Genomic DNA, 22859 nt, shown 5'->3' on the forward strand with positions numbered 1-22859 from the left:
GAAAAGTCCACCTACTCTGGTCCACAAATGTGAGGTGGGACAGTCAAATTGGACCCATGTGGCCCATTATTAGTGCCATTCGAATAATTCATTTTATAAATTCTTCGCAAGCATAGACTGTTACATTTGTGTTGTAAAAAAAAATTCAAAATCATTTCTTCCATCTATTCAAAATCATATAGCAACTGGCATATATGGAAAACTGTATGAACATATTTCTTTTAAAATTTGTTTTGGGTGGAAAAAGTATTACATCAACGAACAGTTTGCATATTCTTTATTGTGTCTTGTACTGGTCTATGAGCTCAATCACCAAAGTCGCAATGTTTTATTGCAGCTACATATCAATTCTTCCACAATATTCTGTCCTACCAAAAAAAAAAAAAAAGCTTTATTATAACTAAAAAGCAATCATATCATGGGTTTGTCAGAGAGCAATTCTTATTTCCAGTATAAATGAAAGACCAGAGCAAATTTCACATGGGACTGGAGAATCTGCTTTACAAAATTGTTTGCAATTATTTACATGTCTTTGTGGCCTTTCAACTTTCAACATCCATTTCAATGTGAGTGAGACAAATGAATGTGTCTATTCTGCTTCGCACAAATTTTCATACTACCAATCATCAATGATCAGACCTTCTTCAGCTTGGTTGGCATTTCTTCAAATTCTTTCTTTCTTTCTTTCCTTTTTTATTTATTTATTTATTTTTTTTATATTGGAACCAAAAAAGGATCAGCAGAAGATGGCCTTGGCTTGAAAGATGCTAGGCAGCCGGATACCCATGATTTTCTTTGGAGGGGCACGAAAGGATCTCAAAAATCTTCTTGGCAACGGAAAAATTTGACAAAAGAAAATGTTAATGACCTTTGTCGGTTAAACCGCTAATACATGAGAGAAAGCATACATAGAACAAATAAATGGTATAAAGGATATTCCCATGAAATTGTGGTCTATGTTGGGTGTACAGACATCATTTAGATGGTTTTGTTGGGAAAATCTTGCTGACATACATAGTTCATCAAAGAGATCATGTGGCTCTGTCTACCAAATCATATAAAAGATTGGAGGGGCATGAGTTTGAGTGCCTTTTTTGTTGGGATACCTTCTAAAACTTACCCCACAACTCAATATGCAGTGTCTATCGGTTATTAGGGGCATGTACGGGTTGGAGCAAAGCAGTTTAGAGGGGGAAAAAAAAAAAAACAACCAAACTGTGATTCACAAAAACCTAACTCATATAACTTAATCCAATCCCATTAAAACAAACAAACTCATTCAACTTAATTCCACAAAAAAACGAAAGCTCATTCAACCTTCAACCCTATTCTTCAAATAAATCTCCTTAATTCAAAAGACAAACAATCACCAGAGAGTAACAAGAAATTTAAAAAGAAATCAAACATACAAATAACCATCCAAATTAAGTCCAACATGAATAAAAAGAAATTAACAGTACACACTCATCCAAATTAAGTCCAAGAGAATCCAGCCAATCATCTAAATTATACAATTAAACAGTCCAAGAAATCCACAGTAAATTGCAACAGCTGCTACATATGCAACATCCACTCATCCAAACTCCAAGCTTCATCAATCTACAAATATAAGCAAGAAAAAATTATTCAATAACAAAAGAAAAAAAATAATGTTCAAAAGAACTGAATTATTTTTTGTTAAAATCAGTGCCTAAAAAATAATTTTAAAAGAACTGAATTATTCTTGCTGATGTTGAAAATTTTAAAAGAATTGAATTATTTTTTGTGCAAAATTGAAAATTTTGTGTCTACAAAAGAGCATGATGATGGGACCTTGATGTGCAAAATTGAAAAAAAAAAAAAAACTTTAAAAATGAAAAAAACTAATAATGTTCTTGGTTTTATTGGATAGTTGAATCAAATCAATAAGTAAAAGGGCAAAAAAGTTTAATCTCATGCTCTGTTTTTTTTTTTCATCAGTTAGTGAAACAATTAAAATATTATTATGCAAAATTGACAATGTTCTTAGTTTAAAAAATTGGAAAAATTTGATAATATTATGAGTTTTACTAAATATGATTTATTGGTTTAAAAAATCTTAGATAGAACCTAAGCTACCATAATATTTGTAAATAAGATTTTAAAGTAATTAACTCAAAATTTTAAAATTAGAAACCTTAAAAAAAGATTCCCCAAGAAACTAAACATGGGACCAACCAACCTGATGTAAATGTATGAAGATTCGAGAAAGATCAATCGTCAATTCTTATACTAATATGACGGAAGGCACGTGCTTAACTTTGTAGAAGTCCTCTCCTCCTTCTCGAACCCTGTCATTGAGTGCACCAGATGCGAATCCAACATCCAATTCTTGGAGGGTGGTAATGAACGTCAATCCATCCGGAATCGCCTTCAATTTTTGGCACCCGCTAATTTTTAAACGGAAGAGACAGGGCATGGCTCCTTGTTCCACCCTCCAATCCTCCAAGTTTTCAAAATTCCAGAGCTCTAAAGATATGAGTTTTGGAAAACCTCCACCGTCACAGCCGCCATAGCCCCCTTGTCCTCCTCCTCGTCCTCCACCACTGCTGCTGGATGGCGTTGTTGTTGTTAGTGGTGCAGAAGAACAAACCATCTCCTTTCCAATGTAGGCATCGTATAAGGAGAGACTCCTTAAGTTGGGCAACTTCTCTAATGTTGGCATTGGGTCTTCCTCTAGTTTGGTATTCCCCAACAATAAGTTGGTGAGATTTGGATGGAATTGGTCTGGCAATTTATTAACCACCTTCAGGGATCCCCATAAATTAAATTTGCGAAGATTGTGGCATCCTAAAAGTTGCCTTAAAAGGCTTTGTTCTTCTTCTGTTCGGAAATCTCCATTAATCTTGATGGATGAAGATGGTAGAAGAAGGCTGTTTGAATTATTGAGGAGGATTGGAGATTTAAGGATCACCGCCAAGTCTTCGGGGGATACCCAACCAATTTCAACTTTTCGAAGATTTGTCAATTTGGGAAAGTATCTGACATCACAAAACTTCGTATCAAAGGCTTCTAGTGTCTCCAATTTGCTCAAACCATCCAATCGTAACTTACTTGTACCAGTCAACTTGATTTCAAGAGGAAGATATAGATGTCTCAATTGTTCCAACCTCCACAGGACATTGGGTATTTCTAGATTTGCATATGTCCTTAGATCTAGGGTTTGGAGGAATCTCAAGTTGCCTATAGAAGAAGGCACACTTCGAATACAAGAATTGTTTATATTTAAATATCTTAAGTGAAACAGGTTTCCTATGTCTCTCGGCAACATCCCGTACTCTCCTTCGATTTTCATTCCTTCGACATCTAAAATTCTTAGCAACTTGAAGCACTTGAGAAGTGATTTTATCTGTTTCCAACCAAAAGTTTCCAAATCGTTTCCAAAGAAGTAAAAATGGCATGATCGCAAATGCTGATGATTAGTTAGTTCGCGGAGATTAATATATTCTTGCCTTACACTGTTCGCTTCATGATCACCCGAATAGTACACAGCAAGCCTACGAGTTGTAGTCAATGGTGACAACGAAGATGAAGAGGCAGAGTTCTCCCACTTGAGCTGTTGGTTATCAAAGGCTTCAACGCGAACAACCTTGAGAAAATTCTCCTCTTGAGCTTTCAACAAGCATAAGTCCCGCATGAGATCGTGGAGGCGACAAAGTTTAATCCTTCTACTGAATCTTGTTAATTGGACTTGAACCATACATCTCTGTGCTAGCTCAATTAAATAACTCATTCCAACATCCAACATTGTCTCTTTTACCGATGATGACACAATGCCTTCAGCCATCCACATTTGAACTAATTTTTTTGCAGGTATATCACGATCTTCAGGAAGATGGCTCAAATACAGAAAGCATGCCTTGAGATGGTACGGCAAGTCTTGGTAACTTAAAGCTAAAATGTCTGATACTGGAACTCCTCCATGGCTGCCTTGACCCTTCTTGTTTAAGTAATAACTGATGTTTCTACTCACCATCTCCCACTCCTCCATCTTGTGTTTGTTTGCTAGAAGTCCTGCTAATACCACAATGGCCAACGGTAGACCCCCACATTGCTTCACCATTTCCTTCCCTAACTCCATCATTTTAGTGCTCAATTCAAATTCTGCAAAATTAAATGACAAAAACAAAATAAGTCATCTATCATTAAGATTGTAAATTTAAGGATTGGGAAGTACCTATGATTATCATATGTACAATGAGCCATGAGAATAAGATAATATAGGGCGGTACAATTTAGTCTTCAACCTAAAATTAGTCACTTCCAATTTTTTGCACTGTGTCATTGACTTATGTTTTTTCTTAAAATCGTGTGCATATTGTATGTACCTTATAACAACAATGTAAGAATTCATAATTTTCACCATAAAATGACATAATTTTTCTGATGTGTGACCTTTTGCTGATCATAAAAAATTTAATTTTTTCTCACAATAAGGTATAACTTTGCCATTAGTAACTTGAGGTGCACACTATAATTTGTAACTTTTTCACAAAGTGACATAGCATATCACAAATATTCATACTTTCACTACAAAAATCGTGTAACTTTTCTTACAATTAAAAAATAAAACTTTTGAGAATTGTGCCTAATGAAGTCCTACATTCAATAAATTTCCTCATTTTCCTTCTTATAGTTTTAGTAGGCAATGAAATAAATACTTAAACATGATTTTATCTACCTTGAAATAATATGCTTTTACTTGAAAATAGTATTTAAAAGGGTAAAGTTGCAGAAAATTTTTTTTGGTTTGTTTTGAATAAGAGTTCTCATAGCTAAGTTAGAAAACAACTTTGTTGAACCAAATTAATTGAATTAATTGAATTAATTGGATAAATTAATTGCATTAGTTTTTCCCACTTTACTCCTAACGCTGTGTTTGGTTAGAAAATTTGGGAAGAGATTTGGAAAAGAAAAATGAAAAGGTATGTGAAATATAAATAAAATATACCTATATTTCATATACTTTTTTTTTTCTCTTTCTAAATCATTTCTCAAATCCCCCAACCAAATACAGCATTAGGAATAAAGTGAAAAAAACTTGAAACATGAAAGACCAAAATGGAAAAAAATAAATTTTGAAGTCCAAAGTGGAAAAGTGTAATTTACCCATAAATTTACACGGTATATTATACTTTGCCCTTGGTAAATTACACTTTGCCCTTTTTATGTTTGGTCATTTTTTTACCTTGATTTTATTTTATTTTTTTCTACTTTGGTCATTTTTTTTTATATTCAAAATTTAATTTTACTCCTCTTTAAAGAAAATTTCTGAAATATTTAAATTTTGAATACTGCTTTTTGGTGCATAATATTTTTGTAAATATAAATAGACTTGTAAAAAATATATTAAAATGTGTAAAAGTGTATTAATTAAAATATATAAAAATATTTTAGTATGTTTAAAAATTGTAATGAGATTCTCATTTTTTAACACATTTTTTCTTTTTAAAAATTTGTTAAATTGTCATTAACATGACCCTAATTTTCAATACAAGAAAAAAAGGGAAAAAAAAAAATTGAATATAAAAGGAGACAAGGTAAAAAAGTGGAAAATTTACCTATTAATCTCATATTGAGGAATGGTGATCTATTTAGTCCCAATGATTTTCTTATAGACCAATTAGTTACATTGATTGTGGAAAGGTAAATTTATATATTATTTAGAAATTAGATTTACGGTTATACCCTTATTTCTATTATGTTTCTTTTTTTTTCTTTTTTTTTTATTTTCTTTCTTTTATGCTAGAAAGGTAAGATATACAATCTATGAGAATCAAATTTGAGATGAATTTTTATATGAAAATCTTTTTATTTGGAATGACTTAAAATGTGAGATTCTTCAAACATTTCAAAACTAATATAAAAATGATTTGAAATATGGGATTTTTCAAATATTTCAAAAAGATATGAGATTTTTCAAACATTTCAAAAGGAGCACAAAACTTCGCAAATGTATAATTTTAAACTGTAACACTCCAATTGACACTCAAAAGTAACACTCCAAAAAAATTCCTTAGTGTAACACTCCAATATAACATACAAAAAAATTACTTAATGTACTTTGCTCAAACAACACTCTAATGTAACACTCCAAAAAAATGATGTGCGATTCTTCAAATCATTCTAAAAAGATGTGAGATTCTTCAAATCATTTCAAAGGGAGTACAAAAATTCCTTAATAAGTTTTGGGTAAATGTTTAATTTCAAACGTTGAGTGTTACGTTTGAGAAAAGTACACTAAGAAGTTCTTTTTAGCGTTTTTGTGTGTGTTACATTGGAATGTTACGTTTTGGATTACATTGATTGAAGTGTCACATTTAAAAAAAATACATTAAGATTTTTTATTTATTATTTATTTATTTATTTTTTACATTGGAGTGTTACATTTGTAAAAAATATACTAGGAGTTTTTTTTAGAGTATTACATTGTTACATTTGATAAAAGTATACTAAGAAATTTTTTAGTATGTTACATTAGAGTGTTACGCTATTGGAGTGATATATTTTTGTTCATATTTGTTCCAGAATGAGAGAAAATCCAAAACGTCTATGGTGCAGATTACCCAAATGTGTAATTTTATATTTCGAGAAATTTACTTTTATCTCTAAAAAATTAAACTCAAACATGTAAGTGACTACCCTTATGTGTAATTTCTATTTTAATGAGACTTTTGGGTTTATTAGAAGAAAAAAAAGAAAAAGAAAGGAGAAATAAACTGTTCATAAGAGCACATTTTAGGATTTATTGGTGGTTCACCCATAAAAAAATGGCCAAAGTAAAAAAAATAAATAAAATAAAAATGGTCAAAGTAAAAAAATTGCCAAACATAAAAGGGACAAAGTATAATTTACCATGTAGATTTATCATTGATGGGAAAAAAATTCTGAATATAAAAGGAGCCAAAGTAGAAAAAGGTCAAAGTAAAAAATTAAATATAAACTTAAGGGTCAAAGTGAAAAAATAGCCAAATATAAAATGGGCAAAATATATAGATTTATCATTGATGTAAATCTCATTCGTTTTAAATTAATTTTCTTATACATTGTATTGGTGTTGTTCTAATACTATTCAATTAAAAATATAAAATACATGTATGATTAAATATAAATTAAGAAATAAGAGCAACAAGAAGTTCAAAAGTTTGGAAATGTGCATGCACAAAACCCTCTTTTAACTATGTCATAAAAAAAAATTAAAAACAAAACAAAACAACCGGTATCGTTTTCGTAGCACAACACCATTACTGTACCACAGGCATCCGTGTCCATTTTACCAGTACTCCCAAAAAAAATTGGCGTCTCATATGTCTATTTTTTGTAGTGATTGGTTATTTGGTTATAACTTGTTATGTTATTAATTAGTATTTAATTTCACTTATTGTTATGTTGCTCATGACAAAAACAATTTTAGGTTATGCGGCAAGGGATTTGGGTACTTCCTTATGGAGTGTCGTTCCAAGTATTTTTTGATAATCTGAACCGTTCATATTATAGGGTTCGTCAAGTAAATCATCCATGAAAAAAAATCAAGTTGATTGGATATCTGCAGCCCTATAACAAAGCACATTTGTTTTTATAAAAACTAACGGTTAAAATAACTTTCATAAATTTTTAAAAATAATTAAAACCTAATCATAGGGTTACGAATATTCGATTAACTTGATTTTTCATTTGAATAATATTCTTGACGAACTCTACAATATGATGGTTTAGATTATCGAAAAATACTCGAGACGACCTCCCACAAAGGGGCACAGCAGGCTGCTGTGCTTTGAAGGCAACACACCACCCCTAGGTCCGGCCGCAAGTGATATATGATTATTACATGTTAATTATGACTTAGTTATGATTTATTATGCAATAATGTGCAATCATGATCTATTGTGGTTCTTTTATTTATAACCAATGGTTGAAATTCACAAAATTATCAAAATAACAAAATGTCATAACTTATATAGGAGACTTTTAAAATAGGTAGAACTCATAAAATTTTAATAAAATATTTAGGTGATATATAACACTCTCAATTTGAAAATTGAAAATTTGAGCATTACTTTTACCGTGTAAGGTAGATGATGTTACTAATTACCTGCAGATGCTTTCTCTTCAAACAGTTTCCAACTCTCATCTTCAGTTAAATGCCTCAGATTATGCTGTTGATCAGCGTACGAAGCCACTTCTTCTATGCGAGTAGTTAGCAGTATTTTGCTACCTTTATCTTTTTTATTCGGGAAGGCCGGACTCAAAATTTCCCAATCTTGAGCCTTCCAAATGTCATCGATAACCACCAAACATTTCTTTTGACTTTGGAATTGAAAAAGTTCTGCAACTAGCTCACCATGATTCATTATTTTGATTTTTTTCCTCTCATCGAGGGACGGAGAGGTAAGCCCGATTAGAATATCTTCTAAAACTTCTCTAATATTGCATTGTTGAGATATAAAAGTCCAAGCAAAAGAATCAAAATGACGCCTGACATCACTTTGATTGTAAACTTTCTTAGCAAGGGTAGTCTTGCCAAGACCGCCCATCCCCCAAATGGAAACAACTCGACACTGTCTCTCTTCCTTCACCAGATGTTCCGCTATTGTTTTTAAGTCATCATCTAAGCCAACAATATCCTTCTCCACGATATGAGGATAAGACTGCCTTAACAGTCGTTGCTTCTCAGAACTTGAACTTTCTCCTTCACGTATTGCACTTACACCATAAGTCTCTAAACTTGTCCTGATGCTAGCGATCTTGGTTTTAATAGACTTGATCTCCACCCCGACCTTATGGATGGATGTACTATTCTTGAAGACACAAGAATATCTCATGAGGACATTGAGGATACCTGTACCTGTTTCTCTTTTGAATGCAACTTTGATAATGAACTTGTCAATTACATCGTCAGCATCATAAGCAGCTTCTCTGATCTCGGCAACCCAGTTGTGGACTTTCTTGTCTCCCTCTTGCTTTGCAGCTGCATCTTTCAAAAAGCATTGCATTCGATTCAACTCCATTTGCATTTCCTCAACTTGAACGCTAACCCCACGCAAGAAATTCGCTTCTTGGATAAGCACCTCTCCCAGCCTTTTTACCACAAAGGATACGAAAGGCCCCGCTATAGTTTCTGCCATACTCACCGAAGTCTTCTTCTTCTTTCACTAATTCAACAAGGAACAAAAAATAACGAAAGAAAGCAACAACAGAGCTTTGATAGTAGCTAGCTCCTCCATGCCTAACCAGAAAAGTAATTTTTATAGCAAAGAGACCAGCTACCACACTAGTGGTATGAATAATGGCCTCAAAGCCTATCTATAGTCTGGGTTTTTGGCTACACCTAAAGTTAGGAAATATAAAATAAAATTCCCCTAATCCAAGTCTGACCCGGCCCGATTTGAACCTACAAATCTCTCCCAAGCTAGCCTTAAAATCTTACTGGTACAACCTCGAACTCGCCCAACATAATCATATATTAAATAATGATAAATATTATAAAACTTATAAAAAAAAAAAAATTGTTATTGAGTTAGTATAAAATATTAATATTTATACATCTTAAATATTAACTTAAATAAATATATTTTTCATTTTAAGTATATCCATTTATTTAAAAAAAAATTAAATTTAGTAAATTATATATATACACATATTAATATGTATGTATGTACATAATATATATTAAGGAGACACTATGGTACACCCCATCAGAGGGTGTGTACCATATGCACCTTATAACTAAAAAAAAATAATATAACTTCATACTTTTTGAGTTATAACTAAAAAAAGAGAAAAAATGTTATAACTAAATATAACATTAGATATAACTAAAAATCTCATAAGTCATAACTAAAATAATATCATAACTAAAAAAAAAAATTTGTTATAACTAAATAAAAAAAAAATCATAAATACATATGATACACCCTTTTCAAAGATGCATATATTAAAATTTCCTTATATAGTAATAATCAGGCTAGGACGTGCAGCAAGAAACATTTCCAAATCCAACCCATTTAAGAAACAACTTCAGAAAACAATTCTGATCCAATTTAATGAGTTTAAATATCAATCAGAAGTATTAAAATTGACAAACACATATGGGTCTACTTTATAATTCTATTTTGTTTGGCGATCAAAATCTTCAAAAAGATAAAAAGATGTTGTGTGTATCCTTTCTTATTTATTATTTTCAGCCAAAGATTAATTTAAATTCCCTTTATTTAATTATTTGTTTTTGAACGTATGTAGATCTGTATTATATATATATATATATATATATATATATTAATTAAAGTAATAATTATTCAATGAAAAAATTAATTAAAAAGTATAAGAGACACGTAATATGATGGAGAAAACTACCATCATCGTTGAACCCATCACCATCTATGTTAGCATAACAAACACGTTAGGTTGTATTTGGGGATGAAGAATCATTTAATTTTTTTTTTTCAAGAATAATACATAAAACAGAATTGTCTCAACAAGGTTAACAAACCAAAAAAAATGTTGTCAGTCTAAAACCACTGTCTTATTTACAACCATTTTTGTTGTTTTAGTTAATTAATTTAATTTAATTTTCTACAATATCCAAACGCAGCAATAAAATAAGAAGGCTATAATGTACACCTATTAAAAAGGCACGTAATGTACACCCCTTGTGTGGTTACCACATAATAAAAAAATATTTAGTTGAACCGATTATCTAACAGATTACATTATTTAAAATAATATCACCACAAAGAAACATTACAAGTGATAATGTCATAACATATACCATTAGATATTATGACAAAGGCCACTAGCAGCCATAACAACACCACAATCACTCATAACAAAGGCAGCTTTTACCATAAATTACCATAACTTTATAATCATAATATTTTTAAATTATGATTTATCATAATTTTTCATAAAAGAAATATAAAAGAAAAACCATAAAATTTATTAGGTGGTGAAAGGGTCAATTTTGTCCCCTCGCGTGAAGGCTTTTTCGTTCATTTTGAGAGCCATATTCTATTGTCAATATAAAAATAAAGAAAAGCAAAAGACAATCTTGGTTGGTTGCTAGTTGTTTACAGCACATACTATCATTACCAAAGAAACAATAATGAAGGACAACTTGGGCTGCAACTTGTTAATCGGAGTGTTTGTTTCAGTTTTTCAGAGTTGATTTATGGCTTTTAACTTTGAAAAAGTTATTTTGGACTGTTTGGTTAAACTTATTTCAAACAACTTCTGATTCTAACAGCTTATTTTAACTCAAAAAAACTGATTCTGAGAAGCTGCTCACCCCTTGCTTCTGATTATCAGATTCTGCTGTAGACATGTTAATTTATGGTTATACTCTTAAATTTTTTTATTTTTTATTTTTTTAAAAATAGAAAAAGACTCAAATGGACTATAAATTATTATTATTATTTTTTATGAGAAATGTAGACAAACAAAAAATAAAAATTAATTGAAAAAACTATTTCACAGCTTATTTAACAAACACTACTTAGCAACTTAAATCTATAACCCAACAGCTACACCAAACAGATTAACAACTTCTGATTAAAATCATAATCTATAATCTGTTAAGATATAATTTATAAGCTATTTTAACAGTTACACCAAACGAGGCCAATATATATTTTGATCAGCAACTTGTTAATATATATATATATATATATATTATATACAAATGAGTTAACTAAAATAGCATTGAATAATTTAAATGATTCAAATGATTGGCCACAAATAAACTGATCACCTAACTCATCATATAATCTAGTGGAAGTATATAACTCATCATAAAAAATCTTGAAAATCACTGTATCAAATCAACAAGTGACTTGTATTGCTGAGCTGAGCACTCCCAGTGCTCACCCACGTCTCTGCGTCTCTTCTTGGTTTTCTTATTTTCTTGTTTATTATTTTCAACACAAGATTAATTTAAGTTCCCTCTATTTTATTACTTGCTTTTGAAAGCATGCACATTTTTTATTATATTAATTAATTAAGGTAAGAGAAAAGTTAGAAATCATAAAAATTATGATTCTTGGATTACCTTAATTATTGTATGGTGCTTTATTCTAAGTGTAATCCAAAAGTCACAAAACTTTCATGATTATTTTCATGAAAAAATTTTCATTATACCTACTATTGCTGTTAACGTAATAATCATTCAATTAAAAAATTAATTAAAGAGCATATGAGACATTTAACCTGATGGAAAAAGAACTACCCACCACCATCTTTGTCCGTAATAAATATGTTAGGTTGTATTTGGGGATGAATCAATTACCGAAGCCATACACAGTTGTATCTTTTGGGTTTTGCTGCATCTCTTCTTTCGCAATCAGTGTTTGTTTTTGAGAATATTTTATGGTCTTTTGAGTTGTGAGGAGTCATTGATCCTACGTAATGAAGTTTATTTTCCAGCAGTTTCCAAAAGATAAATTATAAATATATTCTTGATTACTTATGGGTCTACTTTATAATTCAACTTTGTTTGGCGATCAAAATCGTCAAAAAATAAAAAGATGTGTATCCTTTCTTATTTATTATTTTCAGCAAAAGATTAATTTAAATTTCCTCTATTTAATTATTTGTTTTTGAACGTATGTATATCTGCATTATATATATATATATATATATATATATTAATTAAAGTAATAATTATTCAATAAAAAAAATTAATTAAAAAGCAGAAAAGAAATGTAATATGATGGAGAGAACTACCATCATCGTTGTACCCACCACCATCTCTGTTAGCATAATAAACACGTTAGGTTGTATTTGGGATGAAGAATCAAATTTTTTTTTTAAGAATAATACATAAAACGGAATTGTCTTAATAACATTAAGTTAACAAACCCCAAAAAATGTTGTGTATCTAAAACCACTGTGTCTTATTTACAACCATTTTTGTTGTTTTAGTTAATTATTTAATTTAGTTTTCTACAACATCCAAACACAATAATATAATAGGAAGTCTATAATGTGTACCTATTAAAAAGACGCATAATGTACACTCTTTGTGTGGTTGCCACATAATGAAAATAATATAACCATAAACAAAGATTATAAGTGAAAGTGACAATGTCATAACATACACCATTAGATGTTACGACAAAGGCCACTCACTAGCAGTCATAACAACACCACAATCACTCATAACAAAAGTAATTTATACCATAAATTATCATAACTTTATAATCATAATATTTTTGAATTATGATTCACCATAATTTATCATAAAAGAATTATGGAGTGAAAGGGTCAATCTTTTCCCCTTACATGAAGGCTTTTTCGTCCACTTTGAGAGCCATATCCTGTTGTCAATATAAAAATAAAGAAAAGAAAAAGACAATCTTGGTTCGTTGCAAATTGTTTGTAGCACATACCACCGTTGTACCAAAGAAACAAAAATGAAGGGCAACTTGGGTTGCAACTTGTTAATATAAATATACAAATGAGTTGATTAAAATAGCATTGAATAAAATTTTCTTTTTTATTCCCTTTCAAATAATGGATGTTTTGATTGAGAATGAAAGAATCATAACATCTTGTATGTTTATAATTTTTGTATGAGCATTATGTTTGTATATTATTACTATTTTATTAAAACATCATATAAGGGGTTCTTTTTGAAAAGTTAAAAATATTAGGTACCTTAAAATAATTTAAGAGAGACACTAATATAAGTTGAGTGGTGATAGAGAGCTCTAAAAGTAGAGCTCTAAATTGAGCTCCACTTATATGACAATGAGAAAATAAAAACAAAAATAAAAAAGAAGAAAGCTAAAATACTACATGAATAAGTGAATCTCACCCATTAAAATTTCTTTAAAATTTTTAATTTAGAGCGCTCCAATATTTTTTATATAAGTTTACAAGAATATATTAGAAATACTTTTTTGTATTCATGGGTACGAGTACGATTTTTAAAAAATGAGGAGGTCACGTGTCCCTAAGCTTTCATTGGCTCCTCCGTCCGTCCCTACCCAGCCCGCCCACCCCTTTGTCTCTTCTTGGTTTTCTTATTATTTTCTTGTCTATTATTTTCAACAAAAGATTAATTTAAGTTCCCTCTATTTAATTACTTGCTTTTGAAAGCATGCACATTTTTGTATTACATTAAATAATTAAGGTAATAATCATTCAATTAAAAAATTAATTAAAGAGGAAAAGAGACATTTAACATGATGAAAAAAGAACTACCGTCGCCCACCACCACCATCTTTGTTCGTAATAAATATAAATAAATCAATTACCGAAGCCATACGCAGTTGTATCTTTTGGGTTTTGCTGCATCTCTTCTTTAGTCAGCAGTGTTTGTTTTTGAGAATATTATATGCTCTTTTGAGTTGTGAGAAGAGGTGTCATTGGTCCAGCGTAATGAAGTTTATTTTCCTGTAGTTTTCAGAACATAAATTACAAATATATTCTTGATTACCTAGATTGTTTGGTAATTTTAAAAATTACAAATAATTTTTATCAGAATTAATTAAAAAAATAAAATTTTTAAATACTATCTTCTATAATAATAAAATTATTTAAATTATTGATTGAAATATATTTCTGACATTATTAACAATTGTTAATTAATTTAATAATTTATTGACAAATGTGTTTGATTTCAATTTTCTAGATTCAATTTTTTAGAAATTGATTTTTTTGTTTTTAGTTAATATTTTTAAAATTTTAAGTAATTTTTTTACTTTTTTAAATGCACATTATTTAGATGTATCTAAAAAGTAAAATATTTTAAAAAATTAATAAATACACAAGAATACAAAAAATATACTGCATTTTCATAAATTTTTTTATTTTGATATTTAGTGAATTTTTTAAAGATTTTTTCACATATATTATACTTTTTAAGTGTATTTATATTAAGTGTATCTAAAAATTTTAAAAAATTAGTTAAAATATTAAAAAAATTCAGTAAAAATAAAAAAACACAAAAAAGAAAAAAAATTCAATTTTTTGAAAAGGGAATTCAGAAAATTCAAACCAAGGTGAGTAATTTGTCATATGATTCAAAAGAAAAAAAGAAATTTGCAACTGTGACAAAAGAAACATAAACAGACTCAGACAAACAAAGAGAGAATACTGTCGGAGAGAGAAGAGCGCTAGAGTGATCTCAATAATCAATAATCAATAATTACGTTTGAATTACATCAATTTATTGGGTATGTATAGAACTCATAGATTAACAATGAGAGTCAACATTTGTTAGAGAGACTTGGAATTAGCGATCAATTATTCATCAAACAGACAACTTAAAATCAAAATCACAAAAATGGGGCATTGTACCCAGGTAGCTTCCCCGATCGAAAAATTGCCAAACTTGAAAAACATCTGAATATGGGGCATTGCACCGAGGTGGCTTCCCAGATCGAAAAATTGTCAAACTTGAAAAACATACGAATACGAATCACACAAAAACCATTTCTGAGAGGGGAGTTTTGGACCGGACTGTACGGCCGAGCTACAGTAACGTAGGTGGGTCAAATCTCACGGCGCCAAGTTGTGTTCTCAGTTGGCGCGGCCCCCGGCTTGTCGTGTATTGCCAAGGGAACGGGCTGACCAGGCATGGATTGGGGCCTGGCCGACCAGGCATGGATTGGGGCCTGGCATTTGGCTGGACGCGAGATGACGTGAAGCAATCGAGCTAAGGGCAGCCCGGGCCAGACTGAGGATAGGCGAGGGCCGGTGCGCCCCGATCGGTTGGCCGAGATGGCCGGACTGCATGCGACCTAGAATGAAGGAAGAGCGGGGAAGAGCCGGCGTGCTTCATGGCCGGTCAGCCAGGATGAACCGGTCGCGCGTAGCTCGGCCATGAGAATCAGACTTTCGCTTGTTCCCAAAGGATAGGTTGGCGAGACACAGCTCAGTTGTATAGCTTGTGGTGGCAATTCTCCACAAGGGATAGACCGGTCGTGGTACTCCGGTTAAGCGTGCCACCTGGGCCAATGGCGTGAGGGAGAGGAAACCTGCTCCAGGCACGCGTCAATACCATTTGGCAGTTCTACATGTACTGGTTGGAGGACTAGGCCTTTACACGCGTAAGGTGGTGAGAGACGAGCACTGCCACCTGTCCAGGGAAGGACAGCAGAGGTAGTGCGCGCACAATCCTGAGGCTGCATGGCCAGCCTAGAAATAGGAAGGGAAGATGAACGTTAGAGGTAAGCAATCTACGCCATCTGAAACACTCTCTCTCTAACAGCCTTCTCAAGTGACCTGACTTGATCGTCGGAGGGTCTATTCGGCACACCACCGCCGAGCAGCTCACCGTTTCTTTGTTTCCAGGTTAGACGCCGTCACGGGAAGCTTGGGTCCAAGAAGTACGGAGAGTAGAGGATATTTCGCCTCCACACAATTGGCGCCATCTGTGGGAAGTCTTTGATACTCAACCCTTGTTCTTCAAACTTCTGCGACCATTGGTTATGGGAAGTCTTTGATACTCAACCCTTGTTCTTCAAGCTTCTACGACCATTTCCATGGCCAACCACGACGAAACTCCACTGTCCGTCGTCGATGGCATCACACCGGAGTCTGTTCGAAGGAGAGAAGGCCCTCCGAATGTTCCACTCATGGTGGGCCTAGAAACTTCTTCGCGCGGTGCGCGAGACAAACGCGGGAGGAGTGTTGATCGCTCGCAGAGTCCAGAAGGTCATCGGCGGCGGGGGGAGACCCGTGCGCAGCACCTAAAGCACAAACTCAAGGACCAGGATGCCATCATTTGCGAGATGGCGGCAGAGATGGAGATGCTGAAACGCCGGATTAAGGGGAAGGGTGTTATTGGGGAGAGCAACCTCAGTGAGCGCACCCTATCCCCTCGTTCTAGCAGTCGCCGCTAGGAGAGTACTCATTCTCTCTTCATCACCAGGAACTATGGGGTTGGAGATTCTAACCCAAGAGAGGGCAGATCCCTCACTCGCGACAGCACTTACCGTCCCTCCCGCCCGTCGTCGACGTCGCGGTACTCTTTCTCCACCTGTTCCAGAGACCTCAGGGATGTGTTGGAGGAGAGAGCGCGCCGTCGAGAGGCTCAGAGAGTGTCGGCGTTGCAGAGGTTGAGCGTTCCAGTTCGCTGTAGTGAAGAAGTGGTGATGTCGGCACCCAAAGCGATGGCCCCTACGCTGGTGGACAAAGAGCTGGCGAGACTTACAGCCACACCATTGTCTCTAGAGATCGAGAGTATGCCGCTCCCTACCGGATTCCACCAATCGAAGTTCACTTTGTGCGACGGCAAGACGGATCCGTACATACACGTGAGTCATTACCGGCAAGTAATGGCTGGCCACCGGCGCAATGACGCCTTGATGTGCCTCATATTCCCAGCAAGCTTGGGAGAACTAGGCTTGAAGTGGTTCGAAAGGCTCCCGGAGGGGAGTATCGACGGGTGGCAGCAACTAGCGGAAGCCTTCGTCACCAGATTCAAAACCAACACTCGAACACCGAAGGAGGTCGACCACCTCCTGGGCGTCAAGATGGAATCCGGAGGTTCGTTGAAGGCATACAATGCGAGGTATTGGGAAACTTACAATGAGATCCTCGACTGCCCTACCAATCTGGCAATGACCCACTACAAACGGGGTCTCCCAGTTGGACATAGGCTGCGAGATTCGCTCACGATGCACCAGCCAACAACCATGGAATCCTTGATGCAGCAGATCAATGAGCACATTCGTGTGAAGGATGATGCCGCCTCCGCGACCGAGAAGGCTAATCCGGTCGCGGCAGACCGAAGGGTGGCGGAAAAAGTTCACTCGGTCGGGTAGGAGGATCACCGCCCAAGCGATCGTTCAAAGGATCAACGTCGTGGCCCAAACCGCGATGATAGAAACAAAGGCTGCCGAAACGACAGAGCTGACGCCCCCCGAGATGCAGCGGAGGATGCCAAGAGAAAATTGAAGGTGCGGACTGGAATCACCACGGTCTTTAAAATCCCTATCTACCGCATTTTGAGCAAGATCCGAGGTGAGCCTTTTGTTCGTTGGCCGGCCAAGTTGGGGAGTGCGCAGAGAGGCTTCAATTCAAAATATCACTGCACCTTCTATGAAGAACGGGGGCACCGAACAGAGGACTGCTTGCCACTCAAACAACACTTGGAAGAGCTGGTGGCGGCAGGACATCTTGACCAATACATAGATGGGGGTGTGAAGGCCGTGTCATCGAGACAAACCGAGCCAAACGGCCTAGCCACCCTAGACGCGGCGCCGCAAGGTGTAATCAACGTCATCCATGGCATCATTGAACCGGCAAGGGTCTGCGAGCTTAGAGGGATGATTAAGAAAGCCGAGCACATGAGGGAAGTGTTCTCCGTTCAGCCCGCTGTAAAGAAGGGGAAGATCGAGGAGAAAGACATCGTTTCCTTTTCGAGCAAGGATTTGGAAAGGATCTATATGCCCCACAATGATGCCCTAGTGGTAACTCTTCGCGTCAAAGACTTTGACATCAAGAGAATCTTGATCGACCAGGGAAGTTCGGTCGAAATTATGTATTATGACGCGTTCAAACAAATGAAGTTGGAGGACAAGGACTTGGCCCCTGCGACGTCCCCTTTGGTTAGCTTCAACTCTTAGCCAGAATGGCCGATCGGAAAGATTATTTTTCCAGTCAAAGCGGGTTTGGTCGTAAAGCAAGTAGAGTTCTGGGTGCTCAAGGTTCCATCTACTTACAACTTGATTTTGGGCAGGGGCTAGTTACACGCCATGCAAGCAGTCGCGTCGACCTTCCATCAAGTTATGCGCTTTCCAGCGCCCTCCGGGCAGATTAAAGAGGTTTGGGGAGACCAGGTGATGGCGAAACAATTCTTCGTTGTGGTAAATGGCAGCCGAGCAGCCAAAGGGTTTGTCTAAATGATCGAGGGACCCGAGGGAACGGAGGTCCTTGAAGACGTAGGGAGAAGGGCCGAGGAAAAATCGATCGAGGATTTGATGGAAGTGCGCATCGACAAGAATGACCCGACTAAGTTCTTCCTCTTGGGATCATCTTTGTCTGGTGCCGAGCGGTTGGATTATGTCAACTTCTTGGTTTCCAACTTGGAAGCTTTTGCGTGGACGCCTTACGATATGCCTGGCGTCGACCCCAGCTTCATTTGCCATCAGTTGAATGTCTTTCCTAATGCGCGGCCGGTCACCCAAAGGACACGCCGCTCAGCCTTGCACCATGCCGAGGTAGTGGCAGAAGAGGTCAAAAATTTGTTGGAAGCAGGGGCCATAGAAGAGGTGTAATACCCTCGGTGGATATCCAACACGGTGGTAGTTCCGAAGAATAATGGCAAGTGGCGAGTCTGCGTTGACTACAAAACGGTCAACCGTGCTTGCCCGAAAGATAGCTTTCCCCTCCCTCGAATTGACCAGTTGGTGGACTTAACCGCTGGCCATCAGAGGTTTATCTTCTTGGATGCATATTGTGGCTACCACCAGATAGCCATGTATGAACCGGACCGAGAGATCACATCGTTCACCACCCCAAGAGGCTTATATTGCTATAAAGTCATGCCGTTTGGATTGAAAAATGCCGGGGCGACTTTTCAAAGGATGGTGACAAGGATGTTCGCCCCACTGCTGGGCCGCACCATGGAGGCCTACATCGACGATATGGTGGTAAAGAGTAAGGAAAAGTCTCAACACATCGCCGACCTAGCAGAGATGTTTGCTATTCTTAAATGCCACAAGCTTCGTTTGAATGCCTCCAAGTGCGCCTTCGGATTCGGCACCGGGAAGTTCTTGGGCTTTTTGGTCACCAACCGAGGGATTGAAGCCGACCCATCACAGATCAAGGCTATACAAGAGCTGGAGCGCCCAAACTCTACGAAGGACATGTAACATCTTGCCGGGATGGTAGCTGCGCTGAACAGATTTATCAGCCGGTCTTCAGATCGTTGTAGGCCCTTCTTTAAAACTTTGAAGGCCAAGTTCTTCTGGGATGACGAATGTGACCATGCACTGGCAGACTTAAAAGTGTACCTTTTCTCAGCCCCTATCTTAGTCACACCTTAGCCGGGCGAAGAGTTGTATCTCTACTTGGCAGTCTCTCAACATGCTGTGAGCGGCGTCCTAGTCCGCGCTGAAGGCATTCAGCACTTGCCCATCTTCTATGTAAGCAAGACTTTGCTCCCGGCCGAGGCGAGATATCTTCCGCTGGAAAAATTAGCACTGGCCCTGATGATGGCATCAAGAAAGCTGGCGTACTATTTTCATGCCCATACAATAGTTGTGTTAACTGAGTTTCTACTTAAGGTGCTTTTTGAAAAGGTAGACTTCACCGGAAGAATTTTGAAATGGGTCGTGGAATTGGGGCAGTACGATATCAAGTTCCGCCCGCGCACTACAATCAGGGCTCAAGCTCTTGCAGACTTTGTGGCGGAATTTGCCCCTGGAACGCATCCAGTGCGCCTGGCTGATTTGGCCGGTGCAGATTTAACGCAGCCCATGATTCTGGCAATAGAGACGAGTGTTGACTCACAAATGGGAGAAGGGCGAAGAGCGACCGAACTAGAGGAGCGGGGTGACTTCTTGGAAGGCGGACTCAACCAAGACAGGGAAAGAGACCAGAATGAACCAATCAGAGATTTGGAATTGAAGAGCTTTCAGAACCCCTCTGATTGTTGGAAGCTGTTCATTGGCGAGATATGGAAGCTCTTTGTCGATGGGGCATCCAACAGGCATGGGGCCGGGCTGGGTATCGTACTGACTTCATCGGATGGGCTTATCATCGAGCAAGCAATTACGCTCGGCTTCCCAGCTTCCAACAACGAGGCGGAGTATGAAGCCCTCCTTGCTGGACTAAGAAGCGCATTGAGAATGAAAGCGTCAGCCCTTATGGTATTCAGCGATTCCAAGCTGGTGGTCAATCAAGTCTTAGGGGAGTACGAGGCTTGGGATGAGCGAATGGCGAAGTATCAGGCGCTGGTGCGCGCAGAGATCAAGAAGTTTGACGCCATAAGAGTGGAACAGATCAACCGCAAAGAAAACAACACGGCTGATGAATTGGCCGGACTTGCTTCTACTTAGACAACTTTTCCTAACCCCTTGATGATAAAATTCTTACCTCGGCCAAGCATTGAGGAACCAAAAGCGACCGAGGTACTCTACATCGACTTGGGTCCTTCCTGGATGGATCTCATCATTGCCTTCCTAAAAGATAGAGTTCTACCGGAAGAAAAGAAGGCAGCCAACAAGATCCGGGCCAAGTCAGAGCGGATTTGGCTCTCCCCTTTCGGAGCCTTATATAAGAAGTCTTTTATCGGGCCGTATCTGAAGTGTGTCCACCCCGCCAAGGTAGAATCTTTTCTCTATGAGATCCATGAAGGCATCTGCGGCAGCCATACTGGGGGCAGATCTTTGGCTTACCGAACTATTTCCCAAGGTTATTGGTGGCCGTGCATGCAGGCAGACGTGCAGAAATACGTTCGCAGGTATGAAAAGTGTCAGAAGTTCGCTCACCAGATCCACCAGCTAGCTAAAGACTTGCTCTTCCTTACAAGTCCTTGGTCGTTCGCGCTTTGGGGGTTGGATATTGTTGGATCACTCCCAGCAACACCGGGCAATCGCAAATTCTTCATCGCTGCCACTAACTACTTCACCAAGTGGGTTGAGGCCGAGCCACTGGCAACCATAAAGGAAAAGGATGTGAAGAAGTTTGTCTAGCAAAATGTTATCACTCGCTTCGGTATCCCAAGGCCCTCATCTCGGATAATGGCACTCAATTCGATGGGAAACTCTTTCGTGGATTTTGTGAAGAGCTAAATATTGAATTCTACAATTCAACGCCGGCCTATCCTTAGTCAAATGGTCAAGCGGAGGCCTCAAACAAGACCATCCTGGACGGGCTGAAGAAGCGGCTTGAGAAGGCCAAGGGGAAGTGGACTGAAGAACTCCCTAATGTACTCTGGGCATACCGCACTACGCCAAGACGGTCGACTGGATAGACTTCGTTTGCCTTGGCCTATGGCATGGAAGCCGTTATCTTGCTGGAAATTGGCATGCCAACCATCCGGTCTAAAAGCTTCCAACCAGATTTGAACAATGAAGCAGTGGCATTGGAGCTACACCTTGCCGAGGAAAGGAGGGAGCGGGCACTAATCCACATAGCGGCCTATCAGCAAGAACTCTCCAAGAAATACAACAAGGCTGTGCACCCCAGGCTATTCAAGATCGGGGATTGGGTCTTAAGAAAGGTGCTGGGCAACACGGTGGTCCCTGGCGAAGGAAAGCTCGGTGCAAATTAGGAAGGACCATACAAGGTGACTGGCCTCGCTGGCAAAGGGGCATACCATCTGGAAGATTTAGAGGGAAAAGTTGTCCCCAGACCGTGGAATGTAGCCAACCTTAAGATCTTTTACTTTTAAAATGTAATTGCTTTTATTACTTAGCATTCTAGGCTTTCAGCCCTTTGGCATTTGATGTAAGGATAGCCTTGATTTTTGTAATAAAAAATAGCCCTCTTGTTGTTTTGTATTACATCTTTCTGTACACTGACACCGCAATGATACTAGGCCACTATGGATACCGGGGGCAACCGGGCTGATTTTCTCTCGCTGATATAAACGTAGACCGCACAAACAGTAGGTGAATTGTCCAGTGAAACAATTGGTGTATTGTCCAATTCGCATAAAGGCCGAGCTGACTTTTGCTCACCCAATTGGAATGTTGGCGCCGTGACCAACTAAAATGAAATATTGGTGTTCTGACCAATCCACAGGCCGAGCGAATCAGCTCTGTCAAATCGAAATGTTGGTGTTTTGTCCAACTGATACCGAGCTGACTTTGCTCGGAAAAGCGATGTGTTAGTGCCTTGTCCAACTTTCGTGAAGCCGAGCTGACTTTGCTCGGGGAAAAGAAATG

The 22859-nt window shown here is 37.0% G+C and overlaps 2 protein-coding genes across 2 annotated transcripts; one reads left to right on the forward strand and one right to left on the reverse strand.

Moving 5' to 3' along the window:
* Nucleotides 1-1311: 1311 nt before the first annotated feature.
* On the reverse strand, nucleotides 1312-10031 carry LOC114277377 (putative disease resistance protein At1g50180). Its single transcript, XM_028247953.2, has 3 exons — nucleotides 8111-10031; nucleotides 2201-4122; nucleotides 1312-1599 (listed from the first exon to the last, which is right to left on the reverse strand). Exons 1-2 carry the CDS (start codon nucleotides 9141-9143, stop codon nucleotides 2246-2248), a joined length of 2910 nt encoding a protein of 969 aa, XP_028103754.2. The 5' UTR covers nucleotides 9144-10031; the 3' UTR covers nucleotides 1312-1599; nucleotides 2201-2245.
* An 11097-nt stretch (nucleotides 10032-21128) lies between these two features.
* On the forward strand, nucleotides 21129-21662 carry LOC145818987 (uncharacterized). The gene has a single exon (XM_082912962.1). It carries the CDS (start codon nucleotides 21129-21131, stop codon nucleotides 21660-21662), a length of 534 nt encoding a protein of 177 aa, XP_082769088.1.
* Nucleotides 21663-22859: the final 1197 nt, after the last annotated feature.

This window comes from Camellia sinensis, chromosome 2 (assembly GCF_055761805.1).
Source record: "Camellia sinensis isolate YWXY chromosome 2, ASM5576180v1, whole genome shotgun sequence".
In the NCBI taxonomy this organism is placed as follows: domain Eukaryota; kingdom Viridiplantae; phylum Streptophyta; class Magnoliopsida; order Ericales; family Theaceae; genus Camellia; species Camellia sinensis.